Here is a 24,815-nt window from a genome sequence, read left to right on the forward strand (position 1 = left end):
TACAGCTGGGGTTTTCTGTGGGCATAACTAACATTTTGCCTTCTGAATGCAGTGAGTTGCATTTACTGGTCTATTCAGAGCACTGTTTCTCACTTGGTAACATATTAATGCTCTTGAGGAACACTGATCTATTTATTAAAATTTTGTTCAAAAAACACCTCAACTAAAACTGCTGTAGCTCTTTTCACATGAATATTTCCAATGGCTTTATTTTAAGCAGAAATTTTCTTCAGGGACTCTTGTATTTACTTGTTTGTTTATTGTTAAGGACGTTGCAGATTGAGAAAAATAAAGGCAGGCAGGCAACCCTGCAGGCTGCTGAGCTGAGGGACTCGTATCCTAATAACAACACAGAGTGAGGTGTAGAGTCTGTTATTAGGATAAAATCTGGCCACGAAGAATGACAAAACTCTCATTGTCTTTGGGCAGTTCAGCATTTCTCCAGTGTCTCTCTCATTAGAGCCGAGGTTCTCCTTCTTTGACTGAACCTTCTTTCTAATTTAATCACTCTTAACACTTTCTCTGGTTTCAGCCTCATTATGAAATGTATCTATTTTTTCCCCTCCCACTAAAAAATCAGACTTGTTAAAACAAACTATGAATTCTACAGAAATATTCTGGTTTAGACAAAATTGCCATTGAGTAAGTAGGTATCTTTTGTCAAAAAGCCAGTAAGATCCTGGCACTGATTTTACACTGGTGCTGAGAAAATTTACCCTTCAGGCCTGTGCCTGAGTCTCCCATTTGCTTGATTCGTAGCAGATTTTTTTCTTATCAGGTGAGTAGTTTGACCATTTGATGTTATTGTTCATTTCTTTCCAGATGTCAGAAATACTGAGTATTTAAATATATATCTGAAGTTCAGCAGGAAATTGAGAATTTATTTTCTACAGCAGTTATCTGAGACATGGTTCAAGTTCTTGCTTCAAGTTAGCCAGAGCAAGGAGCTGAAGCATTCCCAGGGGAACACCAGCTTGACAGATATTCTGGAGTGGTTTCTGTGGCATCTTTGAAGAGAAATTCAGAAACTATGCATTTTTTTAAACAAGTCTTCTGTTTACTTTCAGCTTTACTAAATAAGCATGGAGGGGAAGAAGAGAACAAAAAGGATTTTGAATTACTTGTGTAATAGGCAGGTACCTTTCAGTGGAGACACAGGTGATGAATTGTCAGATGTGGTGATGATGGGATTGCAACTCCTTATGATTTTCTTTAGCTGGGCTGCAGCACAGCACTGGCTCTAGTGACAGCTCAGCTCTCTGGGGCTAGATCTCATACCTGTAGATATAAGGGAGGTGGCTTCTGCCCTAAGTACTGCCCCACAGATTGCAATAGGACTCAGTGAGTTGGGCAGGACAAAAAAGATAGGAGGACAGGTGACAGATCATTGCTGGAGCTTGGACAGCCATGGAGACAGACATCTGGTGTGTGGATGGCTGTCCCTGCACACACACATCCACTGCTACCACATCCACTGCTGATTCAGCACAGTGCCCTTTGCTCTTCTGAACTGTATCTAAATGAATGGTTGTAACAGCCCTTGGGGCCAGAGTTTAGTGATGTTTTTCTCAGAAAAAATCAACACAACTAATCTTGGGTGAAATATTTACAAGAAGAGAGATGTGATTTAGACACTTCTCTGCCTAAGCTGGAGCTTGCTTCAGCAGCACCTCCAGTGGTGGCCAAGTCCCTGCTACCTGGACTCCAGAAGCTGTGAGAGAGGCAAGAGAGCTCCAACCCCCTTCTGTGCTTTAGCAGGAGACCGAGTGCAGCAGTGATTCACTATTACAGATGAATGTTCAATACAGATTTATTTGGGTTGTATATTTTTTTGTTTAAAATGCATTTCCACACAAATGGCTCTGGTGTGTTCCAACTTCCTAAATAATAATTCCACCAAAATCCTATAATAAGTAAGTTACTCTCAAAAACCGAATGGAATTAAAAATAAATCAGCAGATTCTCTGTTCAGCAGCAGCAATAAATCCTTCCTCTATCACAGCATACACTGTTTACATTTGCCTAGGGGCTCTAAAACATTATGAGATGAAATGATTTTCCTGTTCCTTGGTGTCTGGCTGCCATAGAATTTAAGTGTTTCATGAATTTAATTGTGATGAGAATAGTTTAACATTTTTCAGCCCCTTGTGGGGAAATGGAAGGAGGAGCCAACAGACTATTATGCTGCCTTTAAAGGTATTCCTATTTAAATTTTAGCTATGATGACTTTATCAGGTGAGATTCAGAAGGTCAGCAAATGACCCTCTGTCTATTAAAGACCCACACAAACCATCCAAAGAAGACTTGGATATTGTAAGTAGTCTGCTTGTGGTGGAATTTCATTCCAAGTTGCATGAAGACCTTTATCTATGTAACATTGAGCCAATTTTCAGCATTTCCCTGAAAATCTTAGTTGCTTTCAGGCTGTCTGAAAGGCATCACATTTTATTGCATGAGAATTCACCTGTCATACTTTAGAGAGAGACTTTGTATCTCGCACAACTAAAAGCTTGTGAAAGGGCAGTTGGAATCTGTTGCTGAAGCATAAGAAACAAAAACTACTACTATTGCCTAGGTGTAAAATTTTTTAGTTTTTTTTTTTAATGGAAAAGTTTGTTCTGGCTTACCTTGATTACTGAAATCAAGGAAAACATATAATGTAAGTCTGCCAGATCATTTTTGTGCAGTGCAGGGAATGTGAGAGCAGAGAGGATTGTTGTACAAGCTGGGGAAGAAAAGCAAAACTACTAGTTGTGACTCCTTTAAACACATACTCCTTTACACTGGCATTTTCCAACTTCTATTTTCTTCTCTTGGTCCTCTTTTATTTATTTTCATGTTTTGCAAACAGTATAGGAAGGGTTTCTGTGCTATTGTGTATGCTCACTTGTTCTGACTTCTCTGCTTGGTGCACCAAAGTCAGGGTATGATGTGAACAACAATTTGATGTACAGATCCTGCAATGCCAAAAGCATCTAGTATTTTATTCAGAAGCAAATGACAACAAAATCTTTGAAAACCTGAGAAGAGGGTGGGGTAGTAAAAGGGATGTGTGGGAGAGGAGGAATATAGAAAAGGATTAAAGCAGATAAATTTCAGCTGGCATGTGATAACACACTCCTCAGTTTCCTAGAGTTAAATTTGTAGCTTCCGATATATTTTAGTGATGGAACCCACATAGCAAACCTGACTTAAATTATCCCTTACAAATTTGTTTCCTGACCAAAAAAAAAAATTAAATATAATCTTATAAATTTTGCTAATCTACTTGGTTGAGAAGCAAAATTATCTGTAAGACAAAGAGCACTGCTGACAACTTCAGTGAGGAACAAAATCAGTCAAATATAATGCTCAACATTCCTTATTTACTATGATAATTAGATCCTAACGTTCTGCACTGTAATGTACATGATTTGCTTTGTTCAAGATGATACCCACATTTTTTCTTTGGGAGTTGTCTTCTTCCCTTGCCACTAACTTAATTCACACATTATTAGAACACAGACACTGAAAATGAGTCCTTCAGAAGTTCCTGGTCAGCCCAGCACCTCTCCACGTGCACACCAGATGACACAGAGACAAATGAACCTGCTTCCAGGGACAGCACTGCACAAAGCATTGCTTTGGTTCATTAAAGCAGATTCCTGGAAATGCCTTCAACAAATGTTCTTCGTCACTGAAAATTAGCAGTGGTGTGAACGGGCCTCTTGAAGTTTGTAACTCCAGTCAGAGTTAAGAATGACAGAATCTGAGTGTTGGGAGTTGGAAGAAACAAAAGTGTAAATCTGAAAAGAGAACAGACAGGAGATTGGAGCACTCCTGCATCTCTCAGGGTGGAACTGTGCATTAGCAGATGGCAGCCTGAAAACAATATGAGCTGAGAGAGCTCGAGATGTATAGCGAGATTTTCAACACCTACGCAGACCTTCAAAGGGTATTGTCTGTCAGGGGTGGTGGAGGAATTTACAAGTTGCTTTTTTGTGGATTTCTGAAGCTATTATCCACATACAATCAGCTGTGAGATGTTGGAGGCAAATTCAAGGCAAATTTTTACAAAATGGAACACAAGAACTAGTCACAATATTAATCTGTATGTTCTGATGAGAGCCTTGTAAAATACATATCAAACAGCCCAGACCCTTTTTATTGGTATATCATGTATTTAAGTTGCTTGTAAGAGGCAGAAAAAAATTGCAACTGAAGAGCAAATCGTGATCCTGCCATCTGCCTGGAAGGAATTATTATATAGGATTTGCTGTCAATCAACCAACCTGTTTTGAAGCAATGACAGAACAGTATATAGTTGTTTGGTTTCTTCCATGCTCGTTTCATGCACTAATTCCTTATTCAGAAACCAACCATTTCCAGCAGAACACACGGGACTCTGGCTGCAGCTCTCTGCCCAGCCCTGCAAACATGAGATGAGGTGTGGAAGAGAGTGCTTGCAGTGATTTTCTTAAATAATGACAAAGCCCATGGCTGAGACAAGGAATTAGCTATGTTTGTCCAAGTGATGGCACTGGGGAAGCATTGGCTGCTGTATATGATATATTCATGCTGATTCTCACTTCTTTTTATTTTGTACCAGTGGGAGAACTTTGCCCAGTGTCTCCTTCCCACCTCTTTAGTGGCTTTTTTTTGGTGTTGCTTTCAGATTTTGGTTAGGCAGGTTGTTTGGGGTTTTTTTTCATGAACGTAAACTGAAGTCAAAAATTGTCCCTGTCTGCCTGCTTTATCTTTTCAAGGATTTCCCTACAATCTTTAGCCTATTTTGCCCATAATCAAAATTGCCTTATGCAGCACCTCTAATCTGAGGATTCCCAAGCATGCTAAAATAGATGTGTGGAAGCTGCACTGTGCCCCTGCAGAACCCAGGACATCATAGAAGTAATAAACTGAAATATAATTTAAGTTCACATAGTGAATCCATTACAAGAATCCATGCTGCAGGGGGCAAATAGCAAAGAAACATCTCATGATTTTTCCACCACTAGTGTTCTGTGTGATAAAGTGGAAGCAATGAAGCTATTTGGTGTAATACCCCCAGCTGAGATTTGCTCAGAATTAGTCAACTTTAAGGAGCCATTTTCAGCTTAGCACCTGGAGTTACAAGGATCAGAAGTGCAACACTGCAGAGCTGAGCTGGCTCCCTGCATTTTCTTTTTGCAGAGGTGCCAGCCAAATCTATCTTTCCAAAATGAGGTGTTTCTGAGCACAGGTGCTGGGTTGTGCCAGGATGTGTATTTGGTGTGTGCTGGAGGACCCAGGCATACAGGAGACATTTCATAGCCAGGCAGTAAGAGACATTTAAGCAGAGCTCCACGCAATCTGGACCACAACCATCAGCCATATGTCCCAAACCAGCTGGGCTGTGCCTGGTCACTAACAAAAAAATATTTTGCACCTGATTGTTTTCTGAGCCTTCAAACTAGCTCCTCCCTGTGCCTGGTTGTGGCAGCCGTTAAAAGCTCAGGTGGTTTGAGTTTATAGAAGTTCTGATTCCTGCAGTTTGTGGGAGGAGGTGAGAAGAGCAGGGTGGGTTATGGAATTGTTTGCTCTAGGAGTGGGAGAAACAGTCAAAGATGTATGGAAAGAAGTTACTGACTTCAGAGAAAACAGAAAGAAGAACTGAACTTTCCTGTGAGCTCAGATGTGGGTGTTGAAGGTTGGTGCTTGGGAACTGGACTTTTGGGGCTGTGTTTGTGGTTTGGGTTTTATAGTATGTTGGGAGAGATCTTTCTCTTCCCAGTAATGTGGGGAAGGGGTTGCCAGGAAAGAGCTGATGTATTTTTGAGCTATGGTCTGTGTGAGAACTTTTCTGCTATGGCTCCTGGCTCCTTTTTCTACTGGATTCCCTCTGCCAGGAGAAAGTGGGGGCTGACTGGCTGGGTCAGGGGAGCATCTAGTATAGCAGAGCTGGGGGGGAGTTGCTGCAATGCTCTAGGGAGAAATTTGTTTCCTAGACAGACCCATTTCTATGCTGTGGTGGGGTGTGAGAAATGTAAACTCTGACAGCAGAGGCTCACCTTAGCTGCTGTGGAAGCAGGTTTTGTTTTGTTTTATTACCTGGAGATAGTGGAGACCAATTGTTTGTTAAGTTTATCTGAAAGGAAGGAGCACAGCAAGCCTAGAGGCAGTGAAGGCAGCTCAGTGACCATGTCTGAACTTGCCATAGCGAATTTGCCTCCCAGAGAGTCTGAATTGCTTTGCTTCTGTTGGATTTATTTTATTTATGTCCTGAGTATTGAAAACATCTGTACCTTAATGAAAAATGGACTTTTCAGTAGCAAAAGTAAGTACTAAACCAGTGCTTGGGGACTGATATTTGACATAGTGAAATGGATAAATCAAACACCAAATGTCCTCTCTGACTATAGAGACGCTAATCTTCAGTTCATGCACTCTGGCCTGTGATTTGTCTTCTGTAGATGAGTCTTGGGTGTGCTGTGGCTTCAGCTGGCCTGGAAAGGAAACTGCAGACTGACAATAGGATTTGGTCACTGTGAAACTGGGAATATTTCAGTAGTATTCCATGTAATGAGTTTAGCTAGGCTAATACAGGAGTGTCTGGGCTGAATTCTCATGAGTTTGTGTTATACAGAAGTTGAGACTCAATGAGAAGAAGAGATGGTGGGCTTTCAGGTCAGGATGATCTCTATAGCTAATAAAGCATAACACCATCACTGCTTGACAAGAACACCATGACCAGCATCACTCTAGAGCTGTTTTAAGTTTTCTTTACTTATTTTGGTGTCTCTGAACTGAGACCAAATGAACAACTCATCTCTGTTATGTGAAGGTCTTGTTCACCTGCTATGATATCCTGAGCACAGTCATGATTTTATGGTTACATTTTGAATATATAGAGTGCTACTGAAACATTGTTGTGTTATGATAATGAGCTGAACAGATAATTTTTATTGATAATCCCTAGCAAGTAATGATCTTGTGGGCTGATGGCAAATTATAGATAAGGGTTGAGACTTTTTGTGTGTATTGTCCTGCATGCTTTAAAAATAACTAGGACACAAACTTTTTGACAGAAGCTTCCTTGACAAATATTAATGCATTCTTTTTTTCTTTATCTCCTGTCTTAGGCGTGGAAAAACTATAAGAAGCAGAATCTTTGCCTGCCAAACACAGTAACTGTGAAGACTGGACATGCCTGTAACAAGGAATAGCAGCACCTTAAAGGTAGGAAAATAACTGTGAAAATCTTGTCTTTTATGCTGTGCTGTCACATCTCCCTGCTTTTGCCAGTATTCAGGCTCGTTATTTAATTCTTCATTGTTTCCCAGTCCAAGCTGCTCATGGTGCTCTTATGGCTGGTTTGTTGGGTTTTGTTCCTAGTGGCTCTAGCTGTGCCATCCTGCTGGTTGGATCTTCCCTGTATGTTTGGGGGTGGGGTGGAGGGCATGGCTGACACATCTTCTGCTGAGCAAGGTTGGTGTGGCTGAGGTACCAAGGAGAGAGGTGTTGCAGTGGTGTGGCAGGAGATAAGAGGGTAGGAAGGAGCCACCAGGTTTCTTGGTGCCAAGCTCAGCAAGTGGAGCCTCTGTACCGAGTGTTGTGCTATTCCCTGGTGTTGCTGGATCCTCAGCCAGGCCTGTGAACCTACAGAGCTGCACCTGTGTTGGAAATGGAGAGTTTCCCAGCACCCTGTACTTGAAGTGGGACACTAACTGCCTGAACCAGCCCTTGGGCTCCCATGGGAAATGATCTCTCTACGAGTTGCTCAGCTCTGCTTCTTCAGGCTGTTGGTGTGTACAGTCTTCGCGTTTGGCCAGCAGGGGCTGTAGTTGTAACCAGACAACTCCCCAAATCTCAGTCATGTTTTTTCCTTCATGACACTTGGTTCACCTGGGGCAGGAACATGTAGGTACCAAGGAGCTGCAACTGATGCTCAGACAGCAACAGAGTTTGGATCTATAGGAAAGAGCTTTGTAAGGTCGGTGGAAGCAGCTGGGTGGGATTGAGAACACAGTCTGTGGAAAAGCAAAGCTGCTTTGTCCCAGGAGCACTAGAGCTAATGAGCTTTGCATTTCAAAGGTGGCCAGCCCTCTTCAGACCCTGTAAAATACATCCCTTGGATTTGTCATTTAAATCTCTGTGGGGAAAAGGCCTGTGTGGGGGGAGGAGGAGAAATGATGGGCCAGAGGCCCTGACTTGGGTGCAAGTACCAACCTGCTGTCTGCATGAGTCTGCCTGAGTTGCATATGCTCTCCTTTTCTGTGTGCACAGAAAATTGTGATAAATAGAGGTTCAGGTAGTGAAGAGCATTTATTTTTATTTGCCTGTTTTTGTCATTCCCTTGGCGTCTTTAGATGAATGGTGGAACCTGGAGGAAAAGGCTCCTCCCCTTGTGAATACCACCCTTGTGTGTGAGGGAGCCTGTCTCAAAGGCAGTCTGATGCCTGCTGACCCCTTGCAACCTACCTTCACCTTGGCACTACCACACCAGTGTCATGGTCTGCTTTTGGCAACCCTGCCAGTCACCCCATGGAGCTTTCAAGCAGAGCTGTGAATAGGCAGTTTTCCATGCTCTCTGACTAGGAAAACTCAGGTCCTTGTCTATGTCCCTTCTATTTGCCATCAGGAATTAGAATGGAGGTGGAAGGACTTTCTTTTGACATCACACCTCCCAGCAGCCAGACATAGACCATGTAACCCAAAGGCTGTTCTGCCCCTCTGCAGGGCCTGGATCTGTCCTACCCCAGCACTGGAGGGAGTTGCCTTTGCAGAGGATGGTTGGCACAGCCTTTTGCCTATCTTCCTTCTTGCTAGAGAGAAACTACTCTTTCAGCCCTCCATTTTGATAACAAAGGATTTTTAATGTGCAAACTGTTCAGTAGTGTCTTAGTTTTCATTCTTATTTTCTTTCCAATGTGTCAGGTTCAGTAGCCTCACATTCAACACGTGGGCACATGTAAAGCATCATCCCCTTCCTGTCAAACCCAGTGACTCCTGAAGTGAGGAGGCTAACCAAAGCATCAGGTGAAAATGACACTGTGCCCAGCTCAAAGCAGGGTAAGAGGAGCTGTCTCATGTCTTGTTGGTCCACTGGAAGTTAAAATTGGCAGCAAAACATCAAAGCAGGTGTGAGGATGCTTCTGCAAGACTTGCCAAGGACTCCTGTGTTCCTGTCTGATGTTGAGAGCCAGGGCAGAGAAGAGACAGCAAGTGCAGCTTGTTTAATATTCTCTTCTGTACCTCTGATCTCCCTCTTACCCTGCAGAAGCAACATGTCCCATGTTTCTGCAGAGCTTGTCCTGAGGAATAGCAGCATCTGTCAGGGGTTATGGTGGCATTAGCCACATGGAACTGGGAGTTAGCAGTGCTTGGCAGAGTGACAGTTCTGCTGTACCTTACATAAATCTGTATCTTGCATAAATCTGTCTCTGCCTGCTCTGCTGAGGTGCATGGTAACAGTTTTATTCCTCCTGCTGTCTACAAGGCCCTCCTGTTTCCTAGAAAATTGTTTGCTTCTTGAGGTCCCTGTCCCTCCTCTTTTTTCACAGCTTGCTACTTCATACTGTTTCTTGTGTAGTTTCCCCATGTGGCCTAGAGGGAACATGTTAAGTGGGTATTATTTTCAAATAAATTCCCATCACCTGTCCCTCTCAGGTGCTGCAGGAATCTTCCCATATTCCAGTGGAAAGGGGGAAGGTCTAGAGCCTCCGTGTGGCTTCGGCAGCAAACCACAGCAGCCCTCCATGTGCCACCTGCTGCAATGGGCTGCACCTGATCCCAGGTTCTTGTTTCTTGCTCTTCAATACTTAATGGTATTTGGTGTGCCTTGGTTGCCTCTCATCAGCTTTCTTGAATACTTCCAGACCCTTCTGAGGCTAGAAAGTAGCGGCAACTACCCCAGTTCTTGGCCTTCTTCCAGTGTCTCAGGAAATTCTTGGGGAAAGCAAGAAAACCTTTATTCAACAGCACATTATCTCCCCAACCATACTTGTGCTATGTGTCTTCATATAAAGCACCTGAAAAAAATGTTGACCTCTTGAAAGCATCTCTGGTCACCAAAAAGTTTGTCCTTTCCACTCTAGGGCTGCTCAGGGACCTCATGGGAGCCACACTGCAGTGGTGGCCCATCCTGTGGGAAGGGTCTGCTTGTGTCACTTTGTCACACACCCCCCTGATTGCTTTATTATTTCCAAGTTATAATAAAGAGGTGCTCTGAGCTCTGTTGCACAGACCAGAATAATGTTCCTGTTGGTTTGCAGCACCAGTCTCTTAATATGTATTGCCAAATAAAACACAGCAGCTGCAAAGGAGTCTCTGATCTGTCAAGTAAACTCATTGCACCTCTCAGAGTTTCCATATGTCCTTTGGTGCTGAGGAGATACTTGACAGCAAGGGTACTTATTACTGTTATTATTTACTATTATTTGGTGTTTGGAGCTGGTAAGCAGTGAAGGTAATACACTTTCCTACTTCAGGTTATTAAAGGAAAACAAACCCACCCCACACTGCTACAGCCTGCACCCTGGGCTCTTCAAATGGAAGTTTCTGGTTTGTCTCCAAGCCTTCTTCCCTTCCTAGGTGGAAGTGAGAACTGTAATGCTAAGTGAATGGTGTGGACTAAGTCTATATTATGCCTCTTTAAAAAATAATTACATATGATACAAGAGGGAGAGGAAACCTCTCCATTCCTGTAAATGGCCACTTAAGATGTGGACAATAAATAAATAACCGTAATAAAGGATCTTGTGTAGCTGAGCTTTAGCATTTAGGAGGAATAAATTGGAGCTCTTTCCACATGGTCTGCTAAAATGCATCGGAAATGGAGTTGGAAAGAGATTTCATCCGGAGTTGTAGCAAGGTGTTGGAAAACCCACAGGGGCCAGTCTCCTGTCCCCCCCTCCCCCTTTCCTCCCCGGTCCCTCCCGTGTGCACCCCGTACACCTTCCCTGCGCTCCCTCCTGTTCCACAGGCGTGTGCTGCTCTCCTGTGACACGGGAGGGATCCCCTCAAGTGTCACTTGCCTTTTGCGAAGAAGTGCAGGACCAACGCCCTGGGGATAAAGCCTCTGCCGGCAGAATTCGGGATTCTGCGGGGCTGCTCATTGGGTACCGCCCACCCCCCAGCTCCTCCGCTCCCCCTGCCCATCCGTACCTGCTCCTCGCAGACGGAACCCGCTGCTTCCCTGCTCGCTGCAAAGTCCGAGCGCTGGTATTTAAATGCAGCTCCAGTCGCGGAGCCCGGGCGGAGGGGCTGGCAGCACCGGGCTGTGTCTCTTTAAGGCGTGTGATACTTCCCCGAGCAGGGATGGATTGAAATAGGCTCCGGTCCCTCCAGCAGGGAACGGACAGACAGCGAGGTACAGCTGGAGTAAGGCTGCTCTGCCCTGAAACACCAACTGCTCCTCAGCCTGAAGTACCTTGGAGGCTGCAGATTATCTCAAGATCACTTCGAAGGTCTCATCAGGCAGAAGGTGATGCTAGGAGATGATTTAAAGGTGAAAATGAGAAGGTTTCCACCCCTCAAACCTTGGCTACTTTTCTGACGGCAGAGTCTGAGAGCTCAGATGTCTTCTTTACTCTGGGAACAGGATTTGTAACGAAAGAGATTTATTTTTTTTTTTTTAATCCTGATAAAGAAGATTATTGGGAAGCTATTAAAATCCCTTATTGTGATACAGATGGATTTTAAAAAGTGTTAGATCTTTCCAATGAACACTAATAGAGTGCTCTGCTCTTGGTTGGATTACTCAGGTAAGGAGCTTCTTGAGGATTTAAGATTCAGAAAGCAGATCTGGAACTCATCAGATAATAATTGGAGGAATTCTTACTGCTGTGTTTCTTATTAATGATAAGATGATCTGTGTGCATGTGACAGCAGTTTGCTGGCAAACAAATGCATGAAGGCATGATTGTAAGAAATGCTGGGTTTTGAGCAAAGGTATTTTGAAACAGTGTAGTTTGAGAAAGGTTTTTCTAAAAAGAAGAGAGGGGGGCAAAATAAAAAGCAGCCATCTAATAATAAAGCCCGAGTGGGTAAAGTCAGTCTGCTGTCCAGGTGGTTCAGGATATGATGCTCAAGGAAGACACAGGAGTGTTTAGCAGGCTGCAGAAGTTTGCCTTTGCTTTGCTGTTTGGCTAGGATTTTTAAAGATCAGTTTAAATAACCTGAATACCTGCAATATCCCTACGTGAGAGTCACCTTTCCCTCTAACCTTTTAATATAAAAAGCATGGGAGCACCAAATACAACCAGAAGGCAATAATTCCTGATGACATGGGAAGCCTACTGGGAGCTCCCTGATCGGAGGGGATTGAATCGGTTTAGCAAGATAAATAGGTCTAAAAAGAGAGGAGAAAAAGTACACTGTATGCTGCAAAGTAAACAGAAATGAAATAATTACATGTTAAGCAGTGCATCAACCACTCGGTACAGAGAAAGGAAGAGCCTCATGCTGATCAGAATAATATATTGGTATTTTCTATTAATTCTATTTGGCAGTTTATGTGGTTCCTTTCAGCCAATTAAACTTAAAGCTTCCCAGACTCTCTCTGCTTCTTTAAAACCAGGGACAGAAAAATATTTTATATGCATATATTTTCTTACCATTTCACTCTATTAATAGTTAATTTTCCAACTGCAGTAATCCCCCTGGTATATCACATTACAGACTTTTGAAGTATTTTTTTTATGGACATGATTTTTCTATGTGGTAGATTTAATCTTTCAAAGTCTGTCTTGCTCTGTGACAGTGATGTTCAGCTGATTGGATTATTAGATAGAAAATGGCATCGTGTCATTGGCTGAATAAGGAGAGTGCCTGAAGTTTGATTAATTTGGCAATATGAAATGCAGCAGAAGGTGTTGTTAAGGGAACTGGACGATGTGTAGCGTAGCTGAGCCTTGCAAACCTCCCAGTCCTTGCAGGCATTCAGAAAGAGCTGCTGAAGTTAAGAAGTCAGAGAAAAATTTAGCCACTTAGTACTATAACAAGTCCAAGTATGAAAAGCCACAATTGTCTGCATGGATTGGCCAAGTATGCCAGCACTGGGAGACAAAGGAATTGCTCTTGCCTTTTGCAACAGGGATCTTTATAAAAATTTTGACACACTCTGCTTTGTGAAATGATCAAATCTTCTACAAAATACCCCTGAATTTCAGGCTGGCCATATGCCAGTCCCTTCACATGTACAGGTCGAACAAAAGGAAGCTGATTTAGTCTGGGAATTGGAGCATAATTCTCAGAAACAATTACTTTATTTAGCAGACAGCATCATGATTAAAAATTAATGCTCACAAAAGTAAAACCAATAAACTGTTACCTTCTGGGTCAGTATCAGCCTTCCAGTCTTGGAAATGGAGTATTTTTGAAATGTCTCAGATATCTGAGCATGTTTTATGCCTATCTGTAATGTTTTTAAAGTAGTTTTAGCACTGTCTGAGCATCATTATTTTTTAGCTGGCTATGTGATTTTTTTCTTTTTGAACTCCCTTGTAAATTCAGCTATGGACCAGTGTGTGAATATTTTCTAGCATTCTATTTACATTGTTGCTTTTTTCAGCCCACAGATCATTACAGTTTCATTTTTACCACTGAATTATTAAAGTTATCCGGGCTCCTGTGTTGACATCTTGTTACCTCAACTGTCCTTCTTGGACACAACCTTTGTTGTGTGACAATTGCATCCTGCAGAGGGAAATAATAACCAGGAGACAAAAAACATTTAGCACAAGGAGTAAAAAAGAAAAAAACCCAACACAACAATAAAAATTACAATGCTGTTGTAATGAAAGCTGACTATTCTGTGTGCTGTTAGGCAATGGATAATAATGTCTGTCTAATATTTTGTTTAGAGAATGGCAGTGGTCTCTGCAATGTCCTGGGTCCTGTGTTTGTGGATAAGTGCCTGTGCAATGCTGCTCTGTCAGGGGTCCCTCCATCACACTTTCCAGCAGCATCACCTGCACAGACCAGGTAGGACTGAGATTAGCTGTGGGATGCCATGAGATTGCAGGCTTTCTGCCCATGCTTATGTCTGTCTTGATAAATGATTGAATAATCATAAAATCCATTTTATCATTTAACTTTTATGAGTTGCTTGCCTTTATATTGCACAGCATCTTTTTCAGGTCAGCCTAACATGTATTATGCTTTGCCAGTCTGATGTTGGAACATTCATCCTTTAAAGTTGTCTTTTAACAACTGCCCGGGACGGGAATCCCATTTTGAATAATTATTTAGGTTCTCTATCTCTTTTTCTGTCCTTATTTCTATCTCCCCTTCTCCCTGTTTTGTGCAGTTCTAGAGTGGGTGTATAACTCAGAAAGACAGCAGAGGTTGAGCAACTTTGCAGTTTTCTGACCCAACTGGACACGGATTTACTTAAAATACTGGCACCAGGTCTCACTCACAGTCACTGGTGTTTACTGGAGGTCAGGTGTTTGCCTTAGCAGAAATAAGAGACACAATTATTCCAAGGTTCTCAAGTTTCCCTCTGAAAATTGGTGGGTTTCTGGAAGTGCAGCCCAGAGGAGAATTTGGGACTGTCTTTCAATGGACTTAAATGCCTGTCAAGTCAGGATAAAACCCAGAGGTTAGCAGTGGAGAATGCTGCTAACTTGGACCGTTGTGATCCACAGAGACTGTACATTGGTAGTTTTATTGTGTTCTTATTAACAGGAATTGATCAGGAAGCTCTTTTGACTGCTAATTGTGCTTTGAAGAACTGTGTGCTGGGTTGAAAATTGAGGAGTTGTCATATTCTAGATTAGTATTATCTGGTTAAAATCAGATCAGCCAGGAAAATTGCTTCACAAATTTAGATCCAAAGAAAAGCAATAGAGGTTTTAAGATATTTAGAAATGGGAGATGGAAAATGTTAACTTGGTGATGAATCATTTAATAATGTGGCAACTAGTAATTTAATGTTTTCTAATCTAATGGCACACCTGCAAAGATGGACAGTCTTGAACCACAGGTTTACAGCAACCTTAATGGCTCAAACTTTTCCCAACTACTTTTCTTGTCCAAAAGTCACAGGTGTTGGCATTGTCTTGTTTTCTTGTAATTAAATGTGTAGCATGAAAGAATAGACCTAAATCTTTGATAGACCAGCCCTCAGTAGCTGTGTTAGAAGATCAGATTAACTCATGGTGTTGTTTGTTCACTGGCATTGGAAGTTTGTGTGGCAAGGTTCTTGTGTGGGACTTGCAGAGAAATTAACAAAATATTTATGACAATACAATTGTAAGTAATGTTGTTGGTTATTTGAGTCTGTCTCCCAGTTAAAGAAAAGGGGGAAAGGAGCCCAGCTAAACAAAGGTAAAAGGAAAACGTAATCTCATTTTCTAAGATCAGTTGAAACAAGTGACATTATGAGAAAAAATGAGAGCTGGGCAGATTCAGAGCTCTGCAACATTTGCCTAAGCTTGAAAAATCACCTTTTTTATGAAGCAAGAACAGCAAGACACTGAATGCATACCAAGTGTTGAGGACATGTGAAAAATGACAATCTTTCACTTGGAGATGTGATACAGATAGAGTGAAGGTTTTACAGCTGCCTCATCACCTACTTAGAAACAGCCAAGCTTTCCCTCCTGCGAGCCTTTCTCAGGCAGCTTCTCTGCACCCTACGTGAATAAGATTGATGGTGTTCTGATCCCAGGCAGCCAATTTCAGTCTCTCAAGAAATAATCCACTACATTGACAGATGAGTGGAATTTGATGTGATGTTCACCTCGGATTCAGATTGTGCTGCACCTGGGAAGTATCAGCTAGTGAGCGTCCTTTAGGGAAACTGTTAGAGATTGTGAACAATTTCTGCTGTCACAACAGAAAATCAAGGCAGTGTTTTTTTGTAAGGCCATGGATTTGCAGTCTGCCAACTGAATGTGAAAGGTTGTACATAAAAGGGATGGAAATATGTTAACTAGCAAACTCAGTGATTTTAATGTATTCAACTGCAGTCCCTGAGCACACCCTATTTTTCATATTTATAATATTAGGAATGCGTCATTTACTTTTAGTTAGTCACTGTGTAAGTAAGATTAAAATGTTCAGCCAAATAAAAGTGAATAAAAAATGGATGCAGATGAGACAGTGTGTAATTTCAGTAATTTAGTATTTGGTACATGGAATTTCAACTTATTGAATCATGGCAAATGTAGCTGTAATCAACAGCAAGCTCAGCATACTTTTCTCTTCCAGTTCATGATCTTCCATAGATAACAAGATGCTGTAAAGTGAGAGACTTGGCGCTGCTCAACTCCATGGTGGGGCTACTTGGGTACAAGATAATTAACAAGGTAGATTGCACTGTGTCTTGTGCTTCTCATACTTGATGAATAGGAGAGTCTCACTGAGCACAGGAAGGTTCAGGTAAAAGATAAAATCCTCCTGGAGTCTGTTTAGCATAATAAACTTGAACTGAACTCAGTGGATAAGCAGAGTGAATATACCCATCTGTACCGTTAGGGTTAACCCAGTTTTGAAACACTGGAAGCCAAGGGCAATATATGCAAAGGTTAGGTTATCATCAGAGTTTTCTGGGCTTGTTGTTTTGTGTTGTGTTTTTTTTTTGGTTTTGTTTGTGGTTTTTTTTTTCCCTGAAACTTTCTTCAGCAAGTGTCTGAATGGGCTGAAATGGATTCCTACAAACTATGTGCAATCCCAGGAGCTTAAAGCTTCCTTTCAGTGTAGTAAATTTTTTCAGTTTGAATTCGGAACTTCTTTGTTCAGTTAGATGACTTAGCAGAAGGTACAAACCTGAAAACAAATGTGATAAACTGCTTTATGTGATAGTATTTGTAATTGTCTGTAGCTTCACTTTCTGTGAAACGTTGGCAGGCGGGCACAGACCGTAAGGATGTAGTAAATACTGCTTGAATATATTTGATACTGTATTATTTGTACCTGTTCATAAATTCATTTTTGTCTCATTAGCAAAATGAAAAGTTGGAATGCCACTGTTAACCACCCATAAGTATGGGTGGATGATCCTTTTGTGATAGGAGGGTGAGGTAGATTTTTGTTTCTTCATGGAGATCCAGAGGAGAACTTGAGCGTGGGGCAGCTGAACACCAGTGCACCGTAAATCCCCTTGGGTAATGCGTGCAGCTTTCTGTAGGGTTTTTTTTTTTTGATGTCTATATTTCATCTAAATGAAAATTATGTTTGGCAAAGAATGTATGAAAGCATTCACAGGAAATAAGTTTATGTGGAAACAAATCTCCATTTTTTTCAAGGATGTCATTTTGATATGATTTAATAAGAAGCAGCGGTAATGAGAAGAATTCTGCACGGGCTGATTTAGCCTCTAAGATCCACACAGTTGTAGAGTTGTTGAATTGGCCTGTGGACTAGAGTGGACAGGTTGTGATTTGCAGTTAGCTGAGTACCTGTGATAGTCCACTGATCATTGGATTGACAGGACCGACCCCACCCAGAGGTAGGAAGTAGATGCTGGCATTTGGCAAGACAGCAAGATATTAAGAAAGCAAAGGGATCAAGTTCAAGAAATAAAAACTGCCACCCTTTCAATCACACAATTTTTATTAAATTTTCTGGCTTTATTCTATATAGAGGGATATTTCCCCCCTGGTCAGGGCCATCAGGTAGTACGGAATCACAGTGGGAAACACTGGCCACATGTTCCTTAAAAATACAGGAAAGCACTTTGGATTCACCTCTCAGTTTGTGCAAAATAAGGAGCTACACATTAAGGATGCTAGGGTACTCTTGTATACAGTGGGAAGATGTGAGGCAGATACAAGCAAGAACATGTACCTACTGTAGCAATGCTGACATTTGCAAATATGTTAATTAAAAATAGGCCTATTCAGAGGAAGAAATCACGGACTGAATCAAGGCTGGAATCGTTTGTCTCCTCAACATGAAGTACCTTTTATTGTGACAGTAGTTAATGATGTGTGCATTAAAAATCACCTTAAAAACTGACTGCCTCTACCTCACAGTACAAGGAGGAAAATCTGTCTCAACGTAATTCTACACAAACTAACAAGCAATATCAACCTAAGGACGCTCTGAACATGTTTCTCAGTAGACAGCATTTTGCGAAAACTTGAGTCTGTGAGCAAGAAATTTCTTTGTTTGGATCTTTGCCTTCCTACTGATTTTTATAGCCTTGGGGGAAACAGAATATTTTCACTTTTCAAAAGGTCTGTGGTTTTCATAGGTCCCATATATGTGGCTATTTAGTTCAAAACAGACTGGGAAGAATGTTGGTCTGACTAATTCCTTGAGAAAGTGCAGATAAAATACATGTCTTGAATTAGCAGAGCAATTGAAATTTGGAAGATGAATTCAATGGGATTTTTGCTCTTGGTACTGATAGAAGCAAGTGTAGGACTAGGCACTTTATGTATACGGTGTCTGTGATGAGCAAGAATTGTAAGTCATTAATCAGACTGGCTGGATGTAAACTGTTGCTTTTGGTACACAACGTACAAATTGCCATGTAACAACCTAGGCAGCATCCAGCAGATCATGTCATGGACATGAAAGCTGACAACTGGTGTTTCTTGTGGTGTTAGAGCTTATAAATTTGTACATTTTAACTAAGGTCTGATTCAGATCTGATTTACACCAACAAATATACAGATAAACCTTCTGCCAACCAGCTATTCCAGTTGCTCACTGGAAATAATCTCTCTTATGATACCCTCTTGTTACGTACCACTGGCCTTCACAGTCTGATCTTGACTATGTGAAAACTCCAACTGCTAAATACAGAAATCCAGGTTGGAGGTACTTGCTCTATTCCTGGTCACATAAACAATACATTGGGATGTATGTGTACAAAGGCAGTTATCTACTTTGCATATGTAGACAACTGATGTAACTAAACCAACAGAGATTCTAGCAGGATTACTAGAAGCATGATAGTGCTGAATTGTCAGCTGTGCTTGTGTGATGCACTTGTTTACAGCAGCAGACATTTTCAGAAGTATTGCACCTTGTGATTTTATTTTCTGAAAAACTGAACCTCCAAAAGAGAAGCAACGTTGCTATACAGTGGGTTTGCAGGCAGTGTGTTAGCTGTGGTTTGGTTTGGTTTTTCTGGGATCTGTAAGCTGTGACTTTAGTGGGCTTCTGTCTCGGGTGAAGGGGAAAGGGTAGGAAGGCATTGTCAAGGAGCAACCAGTACGTGGTGGAGGCAAGAGGACACCACTCCTCCCCAGAGAAGGAAGCATAGCTGTGAGGCTCACAGCTTGGCTGCAGGTGGAGGAAAGCTGTTGCCAGTCATGCTGCTGTGTGTGATGCCTTGTTACTTCTGATCTGGGGAGATGAAGCAACCGGAGGTAGAGCAGGTGTTGCAGTTCGATGGACTGTGAAGAGCAGCATGGCCAGGGTGTGTGTTGGGGCACTGAGAAGACTGCTGTGCCCAGCACAGCTCTGTGGGAGCTGCTAGAAGCACAGCTGCATTCCCTGTGAAGGCCCTCACAACATACCTTTTGCAAAAGAACAAGGTGTTAACAGTGGTATTTTGAGATAAAGGACATGCCTCGTGTGCATGTGATTTGTGCTCTTTCAGTTGTCCCTGCTCTGTTCTTCTGCCCAGCCATGCTCCTGTCCCCATCCCTGATCTTGTCCCCATCCCATACTACTTCAGCTCTCCCTAAGCAGGAGCGAAACATGCCCCTCCTTGTGTGGCAGAAGCTGCTCTGGAGAAGCAGGGAGCACAAAGTGCCTCATGCTGCTGTGGCCCTGGCAGGCATCATCTCCTCCCACACCCTTGTGCTGAGCCTCCAACTCCAAGTGCAGCCCTGGGGCCTTGATGAGTCACAAAGAGACCTTTCAATGCACTGTGCTATTTGTAGCTCACTGTCATAGTATTAAAGACTGTGAGAATTCATAGTATGGTGGTTAAGTCCCAAGGAAAATTTGGCACCTACAAATGCAAACCCCAATGGCAAAGTATGTTGCTCTGTGCTGAAGTATTTCTGCTGATAACATCAGAAACCTGCCTTTAATGATTAGCCTACTTCAGTCCAAGGCTCATTTATATTTTAAAAGGTAATATCCAAGTGCATTTCCTCCTAAGATAGATGTTTTCTCCCATTAAGTTTCATATTGTTTTATCCTATCCTGCCTATAATCTTTGTATTTCCTTCTGAATGTTTTCTTTTCTACTCTGCTGTGAAATCAGCCTTTGCTGTGAACAGGATTTATTTTCTTGATGGGATTCAGCTTTTTTGTTATTTCCAGATGCTCTGTACAGAATAGTGCTCTCCAGCTAAACTTACTGTGTTGCATGGGAGTGGTGCTGGAGAGTTCTCATTGCATTCCAGGCAGGGACCACGAGGACTGCAGCACAGTTGGACACTATACTTATGAGATTCAGTCAATGATGCACAATGGGGAACTGGGGGGTGTAAATTAGGCTGAATGAAGTTACCAAACCCTGTTTATGTACCTGTGAGTCATATTTCTGTGCTCTATTTGGAAGATCATTTGACATCTCCCTCTTACCTTCTGTATTCCTTTCAGAACAACAGCTTTACCCTTTTCCTTTGTACTGAATGAAGAAACCAGTCCTGCCCTTCTTGAAAGCTCACCCCAGAGACAGCAGGTGCAGGATCACTGGTGCTCTTGTGTGATAATCCATAATTGTGTTGCAGTATTCCATTGTAATCATTATTCTAGTTTGTGAGAACTGCTTGCTTGGGATCTGAATTGATGGCAGGAATGGCAATTAAAAAGCAGCTTAAATTGTGATTCTTGTCTCTTGGTTATTAGGAAACCTGCTAATTCAGATCTAAATAGATATTTAATCTGTCCTTATGCATGATGCAGAATTTGTTGGATTAATCTGACTTCTGTAAATGCCAAAGCTGACTCAAGGGCCTTCGCTGAATCTACTGAACACAATGAGGAAAAGTCACTTCTATACTTAACCTTTGTGCCAGAAAAAGTTAAATTCATGGAGAATTTGTTCAGAAAATACCTATGAACTTACACGGAAGTTTATTGGAAAGTGGGGAACCTGGAATTGCAGTTTCCTGTGCTGTAAAATAATGTCAGCAGCCACCAGACTCCACAGATCAGCCTTGAATGCAGGTGAGAGCATCAGGATCTTCACTGCACACACTCTGATCAAACTTCAGCTTTTTTTTTTAGTGTCCCCACTAATGCTCTTTGAAAACACCATTAAATATGTCTGGCAAGTAAAACTTCAGTGTAATTTTACTGTATTGTTAAGGATTTATTAATTATAATCTTTGCTTGCAGAGTCTATTTATATTTGATCATGACATTAATTGGTTGCCAAAACAAACTAGAGGTAATTGTGTTTAATTAGGTGGTTGAGAGTAAGCAAGGGTAGCTTCTGTGGAAAATCAGTTTCATTGATTTATATGTTTATATGCTGTGGGTTGTTTTATTTTAAAGGACATGCATAAATGAAGTCTTTTTTAGTACCTTTTTCCCTATGTGCTGCCCAGGAGTCATCAGTAACACAGCTGAGACTTTGATCAGCAGCACTGAACTTAAAGGAGGTCTAGTGTTACCATAGGCTGCCTGCTTCCCCAAATCTCTGCTGCTTTAATAAAAGTTATTTCCCTTAGTTTATACATTTAAGCAAGATTTTTAGATATCAGGGCTACACTATCACTGTTTTCTGTGAATGTCATTAACTCACGAAGTTCATCTTCCTGGTTACTTGCATGATATGCTTTCAAATTTGAGTGATCAGTCAGCCAGAAGACACTTGTGCATTAAACCAGAAAATTGAGATGAGTTGAAGATAGAAGAGGTTTCAAGTTTGTAGTTGTTTTCAGTGTGCCAGGGCAGGATCAGACAGAGAATGATTGTGTCCAAGCCAGCTACCACATCTGTAGTATAATTATTTCTGTAGTAGTATCATATTTTTGTGAGGCTTTAAAATGCAGCTGTTTTTTTCACCAGATAATTAGAAACTGCCTTTCCATGGCTAAAGCCTCAGTGCTTTCTCCATTAAGTCAGCTGGCTGGGTGGCTGTTTATCTTAACCTTGTTTTGAGTTTCTCCAACAAATAGATGACTCCTTTAGTCCTAATTTAGTTTCTCTTGGTATTTCTATTATCTCTTTCTAGTTGGCAGGCAAGGAAATCAGATGTGCATCAAATGAACCCATTTGTCATGGATTAGTGCATGCAAATGCCTCAACGACAGCAATAGACAAAAGCTGGAGAGTGTGTGCTAACTTTGGAAGAGAAGATTAACAAGGCCAAAAGACCAATGATAGCAGTTCCTAAATGAGATTATTCAATGCCTAAGAGCAAGGGAATACTCTTCTGTCCCCTCCTTTGACAGTTTTTCTCTTGCTGAAATTCTAAGAGGTTAGGTTAACGCAGAGTGAACCCTGCTAAGTGGAGATGTGTCCATGGGAGCTCCTGGCTTTCCCAGGGCGACACGGTCAGGACCTTTCCTGTTTTTGCTAAAACTCACTGTACCTGCAGCAGAGGTGGGACTCATAGCTAGGCAAAAGTGGAGAAGGCCATGAGTGACACTGCAAAATGCATAACCCAGGTTGTGACAGCACACTGGAAGTCAGAAGGGCTGCCCAGCAGGATACTTGAGAGTCATGTCAAGGTGGAATGTATCTTCCTCAGCAGCTTCATTGGAAATGTTTTGCATTTCCTTTTCCTCCAAGGACAGAATTGGTAATTGTTTAATGCTGATCAACTGTTGATAACATGTTGAACTGAGTTGACAGCAGTTACTAGATACTTGTCTCACGTTTGTGTTTGTCACTGGAATTTCTTTGAACCTGGTTGGATTCTAAGTCCTAAAAGATAAGTGTGGGCTTTGCTGAATTCTCTGCTCCAAGGATGGTGTGAGGAAGAGCTGAGACAGTTGTGGGAAGGGAATTTTAAGATGCCCTGGCTGGGAGCAGGCTGTGGACAATGAGCATTCTGTGCACATTTGCCCATTTTATTTCCATTCTACCCAAGCCACCCTTTGGAGAGTTCCAGAAACAGAAGCTGTAATTTATGGAAGGCTCACAATGTAGCCAGATTACCTGCTGTCTTCTCTAGGTTTTCACTCCATTTCAATCTTTTTTCCCCACACTACTTATTCTATTTCTAAATGTTGTCTTCCCTTGAAATCAGTTTCCTTTATGTTCCGTAAAGTCTTTCTTTATGTGAGCACTTACAGCTGTTGCTTTTAGAAAAGGGTCTGAACCTGCTTCTCTTAGAGTCAATGCACCTTGATGTGGTGTTTGAGCAAAAAAATGCTACTTGATTTGGTCACAATTAGAGCACCATGGACATTTTAATGAAATAAAAAGTATCAGACATTGCTATTTTGAAAGAATGTAAATGGAGCTATTTGATCAAAAGGTCTGAAATGCTGAAATACACTTTCTGATATTGACACCAGATTTCAAGTCTTTTTCTAACAAAAGCTGGAGAAAATGTAGTTATAACTTTTTTATCCATAGGAAAAATTGTTTCTGGAGATCAGAGTTTGCCAATAGGAAAAAATTCACAGGTACTTTGTGCCTGTGTCTGCAGCAGAATGTCTACAAGGCAACACGCTGTCACAGGGGTCTCTGGGTTTTTCTGTGTCTCCCCCTGCCCATATGCTTTGATTTTGTGTATCTGTACCAGAACTTCATCTCTTAAACTCCCAAAGTTTCTCCTTGTTTTGATGCTGTAGTGTAGTCAAGACACCTTGTTGAATCCATTATATTACCCCAGACATGAGCATGTTGGTCAGACTGGCTGATGGAGGCTCTGGAAAACAAACTCAACTGAGCAGGACTGCTTCTGAAAATGAACAAATGCTGGTGATAAAAAGGTGTAAATTTAAGGGAAAGGGATTTCTGCTTTCAGTGTGAATCACTTGATGGTTTTGCCCAGTTAAAACAGTTTACTTTTTAAATTGTATTTGAATTGGCTTTGGGCTGCCTGTTGCTGCATGATGTTTTGTGCTGATGTACCTTCTATGAGAAGTGTGGTGTGGAGTGGTTCTTTTGTACCAGTCATACTCCACAGAGGTTTGGGCTATGCAGTAACCCCTGAACCCTGTTCTTATTTCAATTGAATTATTTGATTGTTTTATATATTTGTTGGTGGTGTTTTCTAACCTGCCAAAGGAAAAGGCGTAATGTCTAGAGATGGAAACTACAAAGCAATATCATGTTTATATTGAAGTCCTTCTGATGAGGATTGTATGTCTTTAATATACTGCTCCCTACATCCCTGCTCTTTAACAGGTGAGAAGAGATTTGTCCTATGGTGCTGACAGAATCTGTGACACACAGTCTGTTAGGGGGAATTCCTGCAGAGTTTAAAATGCAAACCTGCTTTCAAATGTAACTAGAGAATCATTTCTTCTGTATAATACATGTGCATTGTATGAATTAGTACCTAAATCTTCAGAGAACCTCTTTCCTTTTAAATGCCCATATTTCACATTGGAACCAAGTGAAGATATGAACAAAATTCAGATATGCCTTTGTCAGGAGGGAATATTCCATATTTTGGTCGCGTCTATAAGTCTCAGAACACCAATGTTTGTTGTAAAGAGACTATAGTTTTACAGGACACACAACCAACACCTGCCCTTCTATTTAGCTCTCTTCTTTTTCTCTTGATACCCAACCAAGGGCCAGTCAATTCCCCTGTGCAGTCTGTACACAGCATCCAGCAGTGGAACAGGTCATCTGAAGAAACAGAAAGGTCACCTTATGTTTAAGTCAGTTGGGATGCAAGCAAGTGAGGTTTTGTTATTCTGTTCCTTACATAGCCCCTTCAAGCGAGGCTGGGGGCTGCCAGACAAACTGTTCTCCCAACAAGCACCCAGAGCCAGCATCTTGTCCCTAGTCCTCCATCCTGGCATGGC

The 24,815-nt window shown here is 41.7% G+C and overlaps 1 protein-coding gene across 5 annotated transcripts in view; it reads left to right on the forward strand.

Moving 5' to 3' along the window:
* The window catches only part of TAFA1 (TAFA chemokine like family member 1), a 320,866-nt gene that overhangs the window by 91,806 nt on the left and 204,245 nt on the right, over positions 1 to 24,815 (forward strand). For 2 of the 5 annotated variants that reach the window (XM_051627588.1, XM_051627587.1), the window contains exons 5-6: positions 7,098 to 7,194; positions 13,821 to 13,941. In XM_051627588.1, coding sequence (XP_051483548.1) covers positions 7,162 to 7,194; positions 13,821 to 13,941 — 154 coding nt within the window. In that variant the 5' untranslated portion in view covers positions 7,098 to 7,161. Of the gene's footprint in view, positions 1 to 7,097; positions 7,195 to 11,179; positions 11,721 to 13,820; positions 13,942 to 24,815 lie in introns of those variants that run through there. The other 3 variants (XM_051627591.1, XM_051627590.1, XM_051627589.1) reach the window with 2 other exon arrangements.

Source organism: Apus apus, chromosome 9, assembly GCF_020740795.1.
Source record: "Apus apus isolate bApuApu2 chromosome 9, bApuApu2.pri.cur, whole genome shotgun sequence".
NCBI classification, from domain to species: Eukaryota; Metazoa; Chordata; class Aves; order Apodiformes; family Apodidae; genus Apus; species Apus apus.